Source organism: Echiichthys vipera (assembly GCF_963691815.1).
Source record: "Echiichthys vipera genome assembly, chromosome: 22".
NCBI classification, from domain to species: domain Eukaryota; kingdom Metazoa; phylum Chordata; class Actinopteri; order Perciformes; family Trachinidae; genus Echiichthys; species Echiichthys vipera.
Genome location: NC_139847.1, coordinates 6,022,346 through 6,028,939, shown reverse-complemented (window position 1 = coordinate 6,028,939; position 6,594 = coordinate 6,022,346). Strand labels below are relative to the sequence as shown.

General features: G+C 39.9%; 1 protein-coding gene across 1 annotated transcript in view; it reads left to right on the top strand.

Moving 5' to 3' along the window:
• Positions 1–351: 351 nt before the first annotated feature.
• The window catches only part of LOC310963932 (uncharacterized protein), a 35,850-nt gene continuing 29,607 nt past the window's right edge, over positions 352–6,594 (top strand). The window contains exons 1-11 of the mRNA XM_083936889.1: positions 352–475; positions 619–675; positions 1,782–1,847; positions 2,860–2,916; positions 3,393–3,452; positions 4,023–4,058; positions 4,162–4,215; positions 4,311–5,402; positions 5,550–5,660; positions 5,738–5,830; positions 5,990–6,046. Of these exons, the coding sequence (XP_083793015.1) occupies positions 449–475; positions 619–675; positions 1,782–1,847; positions 2,860–2,916; positions 3,393–3,452; positions 4,023–4,058; positions 4,162–4,215; positions 4,311–5,402; positions 5,550–5,660; positions 5,738–5,830; positions 5,990–6,046 (1,710 nt within the window). The 5' untranslated portion in view covers positions 352–448. The remainder of the gene's footprint in view (positions 476–618; positions 676–1,781; positions 1,848–2,859; positions 2,917–3,392; positions 3,453–4,022; positions 4,059–4,161; positions 4,216–4,310; positions 5,403–5,549; positions 5,661–5,737; positions 5,831–5,989; positions 6,047–6,594) is intronic.

Below are 6,594 nucleotides of genomic sequence, written 5' to 3'. Positions count from 1 at the left end.
TCATCTATTTTTAATCATTTTGAGTGTTTTGTTGTCATTTTTATCTCTGTGGTCGTTTTGTGTCTATTTTCAGTTACTTAGCATTTGTTCGTGCTCGTTTTGCATTCCTATGATAATTTTTTAACAGTTTTGTGTATACTTGTGGTCATTTAGCTTTTATAACCTATGTAAAGTAACACAACGTGGACGACTATAGGCCAAGTAATTGAGTCAAGCCTATAATACATGGTCAGAGCGAGAAGCCTTTTATTTTGAAAAGCCCCGGATGTTTATGTACCCCTCGCGGCTGACACAGGTGCGTCAAACTGGGAGGTAATTGAGTCCTGTCAGTCCCGCGTGCACAGTAGCGCGTTTTAATGCAAAATAAACGTTTGTTATCACACTTAAACGTCACCAGTGGAGAAAACAATCCGGGTTTAATTCAAGTTTAAATGTTTAACAAACTTTAATGGTCATGAGAGGAGATACAACGACGGTAAGTCTGGAGTTAAATCCCAAACTATACAGTGTGGTCGATGCAAACTTATGACAATGATTCAGGGAGAAGAAATATTCAAATTGTGTGGTAAAAAAAAGTGTAATTTTTGTATTTATTGTCTTAATTTAAATGTTTATTAGGAGAATGAGGGGGAGGCGCATGGAGCAACAGAAACTGCAGCTGGGGAGAGAAGACCTGTGAGTATTTAAATTGGGTCCGGGGTGGAAAAGATGTTGTACTTTTATTTTGAAGATCATTTTTGTGCCTTTATTGGAGAGGGTAAAGCTTTAGGTGTGATAGGAAATTACTTTTTAATGGTGGTTGGAAGTGTTTGAGTCTAAATTCCAGCCTCTTCTTCCCCATGTTTTGAGATCTTTACATTTTATCCTCAAACAGGTAAACAACCAAGGCTGCGACTTTGACAAACGATTGTTTTTCTATAGTCGATTAATCTGTGATTATTTCGAGTAGTTGTTTGGTCCATAAAGGGTCATTAAATGGTGAAAAAGGACATTGAGTGTTTCCCAAAGCCCACCGTGACGTCCTCAAATATCTTGTTTTGTCCACAACTCAAAGAAATTCAGTTCACTGTCACAGAGGAGGGGAAAACACAAAATATTCACATTTAAGAATCACAGATTTTTTTACTTTTCTTGACTCAAAGCGATTAATCGATCATCAAAATAGTTTGCGATTAATTTCATAGCTGACGACTAACAGATTAATCAACGACTAATAGATGAATGGATTATTGGTTGCAGCTCTATAAACAATAATGAGTTCAGGGGTGTGTGTGTGTGTGTGTGTGTGTGTGTGTGTGTGTGTGTGTGTGTGTGTGTGTGTGTGTGTGTGTGTGTGTGTGTGTGTGTGTGTGTGTGTGTGTGTGTGTGTGTGTGTGTGTGTGTGTGTGTGTGTGTGTGTGTGTGTGTGTGTGTGTGTGTGTGTGTGTGTGTGTGTGTGTGTGTGTGTGTGCGTGCGTGAGAGAGTGTGTGAGACTGGGAGAGGCCAAACCCAAGAGTGGCATGATGCGTTTTTATTTTATTGAATATAATATCAAGATCAACATCAAGGGTTTAAGCTCCTTTCAGTGAATTTCTCACTTTGATGTCACGCTATATCTGACTACTTTATGTATGCTGAGTAGTTTAAATACATCTCACAAAATAAAATATCTCAGTTAATATCTCAAAATACCAGAATATATTTTTACGGCAGTCATGTTGATGTTTGAGGTGAAAGCCTTTTTAACTCGAGTCGAGCATGTGTCATCTGCACCTGATGATTTTATTTGTCTTCTCTTCAGAGTATTGTGGCGCTTCAGAATATGTTGAAGAAGGTTTCCCAAAGTCCTTTTCATAATCAATACCAGGTGAGTTTCTACTTACACACACACACACACACACACACACACACACACACACACACACACACACACACACACACACACACACACACACACACACACACACACACACTTGTCACATCCGCTCCGAATCAGCAGTAATACAGTGAGAGTTACATTTCTTCCCTTCCTACAATCACACATGAACATTTAAAAAAAAAAAGGAAAATATAAATGTATAATAATATAATATAAATAATTTACACTGGAGATAAAAAAATATATAAATAGTTGCCATTACTTTGTTGCCAAGGATTTTCCAGAGATTCTCTATGGGGTTTAGATCTGGACTCCGAATTTAACTGACTTCTTTACACACTTTGGGTTCAGTCTTTGCCAGTCAAAGTGTCATGGTTGGGGGGAGGGGGGGTGTTTTCTGCAGCAGGAGTTGGGCTCTTGTTCAGCTACATGGCAGAGTGAATGCAACTGTTTCTGTGAACCTCATTCAGCAACATGCAACACCTTCACTGCAACTGTCTCCCAATCAGCTGCCATTTCCAAGACAATTCCCCCTGTCACACTGTTAAACAGGTGAAGCAGTTCATTAAAGCTAAGAATACTGAAACAGCCCAGAGTCCAGATCTAAACCCCATAGAGAATCTCTGGAAAATCCTCAGCAACAAAGTAATGTCTAAGAAACCCACTACAGTTACTGAACTGTGGAAGAGACTGAAGAAGAACGGACCAAGATCAAACCAGAGCAGAGTGAGAAACTAGTGATGTCCGGTGGGCGCAGATGTGCGGAAGTCATTCAAAACAAGGGCCTGTTCATTTTTTAATCCTAGAGAAGAAAACACTGTTGAAATCTTCTCTTCTGGCACAATAGTTACTGTAATTTTGCTCACTGTTTTTTCACAAAATAAAGGTTTTTGTGCCTTGGTTATTAAAAAAAGAAACATGCTGGGACAGCAGAGGTATAGCCATAGTGGATATTCTATCAAATTATGAAAAGTAAATAGTTTTCTTTATCTCTACTCAGACTTTAGTAATCTCAGACTCCAGCGGCTCATCTGTGAACGACTCCGGAAACAAACAGGTCAGAGGCCTTTTTAATGTTTTGCTTATTTTACTGTTTGGGTCTTATTTGAACATTTGTATCATGTGAAGCACGTTGTGACTTTGTTTGTAGATGCTATATGAATTAAACTTATTATTTTTATTATTATTATCTCAGCTTTGTTTGTACAGAAAGAGAAAGATGCAGGATCCTTGCTGAAAAGCAAATACTGCACCTCCATATTCCCAACAGTATTTTTAGGACTGTTCAGAAACACAGAGGTCAACATCTTTGTTGTTGGGGGAAAACCAACAAGACGTATAAAAATGCTCATGGCACTGATTCAACATTCAGGAGAGTTGACAAACTCTTGTTTACATTTCTGACAGGACACGTGACTATCTTATCACAGAGGATCAGAATGCATGAAAAGCACGACACGTCTTTCCCACGCCTCGTCCCTTCATAAATCTGTTTTGTCGCTTGCGTGGTGTAACGTTTGTTTGTATCCTCAGGACAATGATCAGTTCCTTCGTCATCCCTCAGCGGCTGCTACGGATGTGACAGACAGCCAGGTGAGACTCGACACCTGCAGAGGCTGGATGATGATACAAATAACACCTAGGATTTGAGCTGAAACGCTTTAAATTTGCCACATGAAATTGATCATTTTTAAGTGTTTATTCAGCAACGGTTGACACTGCTATTCGTATTTTCCAGAGCGGTTTAAAGACTGAGAGAATAATCATCGTCTTCCTAGTCTGGCAGAGGTTACATCCACACCCAGCGTCTTGTTTTGTTCTGTGAAGTACAAATCTCACAAACTGTTGTGATGTGCGTCGGTAGGCGAGTCGGACGAGACTTTTCTATTAATAAGTCGCTCTGTTAATGTCGGCATGTGAAAGGGACGGAGTGAGCTCAGGGTGTGTTTTCACATTTTACCTTTGTGCCACATCAGCTGCTCACTTTTCAAAAAGATCATCTGAGAGCATCTGAGAGCTTTTGTTGGGGCCTGCCCTTATGCTGGCGATATATACCCTCTTTGTCTTCAGCGATCCTCGAGACAAAAAGATGCATATTTTGCTCATGCCTTCTCCAAACAATCATTCAGCATGTAACATTTCTGCTGTGTCACTGCCTTTCAGGATGGAGAACAGGAAGCGCTCCGTTTAAATCCTCCGGTATGTTTTTAGATGCCTGCTTAACTCCGTTTGGGCTCTCTGTCAACAGTCCAAGTGAAATCTAACACCTCTTCTGTCTTATTTCCCTTTCTTTGTTTATCAGATTGGAGTCAATGGGGGTTTGGCCAGGAGTAACCCTTTTTATTCGTATTATTTGGTACATATAAGGACTTAAAACTACATTACAACATTATTTTAAGTACTGTATTTTGAATGAGCATGCCCCTGATGACCTTTATCTTCTGTTATCAGGAATCTGGCAGCAAAGGTCATGTAATGGAGAACAAAGGGATAAAAGCATCAGCAGACTTAAACCGTGGTACCGTCAATATCCCTCCACCTGACTTCCAGAGCTCACCTCTGGATCCTCAGGCTGAAACGAAGACTGTGGGAAATGGAGCTGAACTCTCTGAACATCCAAAGTACCAATTCCAGAGCCTCACCCCCAACCCCGTGCAGGACTGCTTCCAGACATCAACATCGGCCCAAAACGCATCTGCCAACAGCCTTTTTCATGATGTAACCCTGAACTCGCCAGACTTGTTTAAACCAATCCCGGCTCAAAGGCATAACAGTCCCAAAACTTTGCCGAAAAGTTCTGACCCGATAAAAGATAAAGGGATCAATCTTTTCCAGCCTGAACGCACTCGGGGGGTAAACCTCTTTAATGAATCTCCCACTGCTTTTGTAGATCCATTCAAATCCCCATCAAACAAGGAAGATGATCTGTTCAAGTCTCCACAGCCAATGATGGCGGACCCATTTTATACGGCGAGGACCAAAGACGCAGATTTGTTTCAAGCAGTTCCGACTAAAAGTGGGGATCTCTTCCACATCAGGGAGGACAAACAAGATCCCTCTACGAAAGACAACCTTTTTGGCTCGTATTGCTCAAAGGAAAATCTGGATATATTTTCATCTTCCTCCACAAATACGGTCGACCCATTCCCAAGCCCGATTACGAGGGATTTATTCCAAGACGTTTCCAGTTTGGAGGACCCGTTTGGCACTACTCCTTCAAGACAATACAACCCTTTCCGGGATGTTTCACCTGGGACTCCAGACATCTTCAAACCACTTCCCTCAAAGGCCACCAGCGAGGATCTCTTTGGGATAACCCCCAGCATTGCAGCTTCTACAGCTTCACTCAGCCGCCCGTCAGAAATGAAGTGGGACACGCTATCGTCACCAGATCTCTTCAAGTCTCATCAAGCAGGCCAGCCCAGTGATATCTTCTTGACGACTCCTCAGGGAACCAAGCACGACATCCTCCAGCCGACTCCCTTCAGTCGGGCCAGGAATCTGTCCAGGAACTTTAGCCAATCTCCATCTGACATGACTCATGTATGTAACATTTGATATTTGGACAATCATGAAATCAAATACTAATACATTGTACTGTGAATTGTGCGTTGTTGAGCGTCCCACTGTTGACATATTCCGATTTATATGACATGCACTTTATAGCTTCTTTTATGGTCTAACTGGCAGGCGTCGACCTTCAAACGTCCACCGAAGCCACTTCCCCGAAGTAGACCACCAAGGAAGGGAAAGACCCCCGGGCCAGATAGGCCCGAAAGGCCACCTGCACCAGTAAAGCCTGTATGCAAAGAAGACAGTTTAGCATAATGTTATTATTTCTCTGCTTTGCTTTAATCACCTTCTTTGACTGTGTTTAGATTGAACCTGAGGCGACCGCACCAAAAACCTCTCCTAAACCAGCCTTCAGACCGCTCCCCAAACCAGTTTTTCACCACAAACCACAAACTCCAGTACGCATTGCTGTTGAAACCTGAACTAATTAGCTGCCCTAATATGCTAAGGACACAAGATGTTTGTCTAAATATGTAATGAGGAACAATATTAAAGGTCATATGAGGATGAAACATTATCTTTCTGTCAGCATGTTTCAAATATTTCTTTGTTTACAGGAAACTAAACCAGTGGAACCTGAGAACTATCTTGAGGACGTCTTGCTTATTGGACAGGTGAGTTTTACAGTATTAATAACTTAATGTATGGCAATTATTAACAAATGCAAAGGAGAAAAAGTCACTTCAGTAAAAAGAGAGGAACATTATTGAAACACCAATCATAGATCCCATTTTTCAGCTTTTTTATTATTTACGCTATTGCCGTATACATATGTATTATTCTATATTTTTCTATATATTGTGGTATAATGTACATATTTTCAAATACTTATTTTTCCACGTTAATGTGTGTGTATATATATATTTCCTTTTTACATAATTCTTTTTCTATACTCTCTGTAAGTTGTTATATATTGTAGTATAATGTACATATTTTTACAAAAGTATTTTTCTACTTTAACTTGCATATATTTTTAATGCTATACTTTCTGTATATTGGTATATTTGTAGTACAATATATATATATATATATATATATATATATATATATATATATATATATATATATATATACTATTTTTACACATTTCATTGTTTTATGTAGAATAGGAGCCACTGTAATATAACCCAATTTCAATCAATGAAGTATTTCTGTTTCGCAC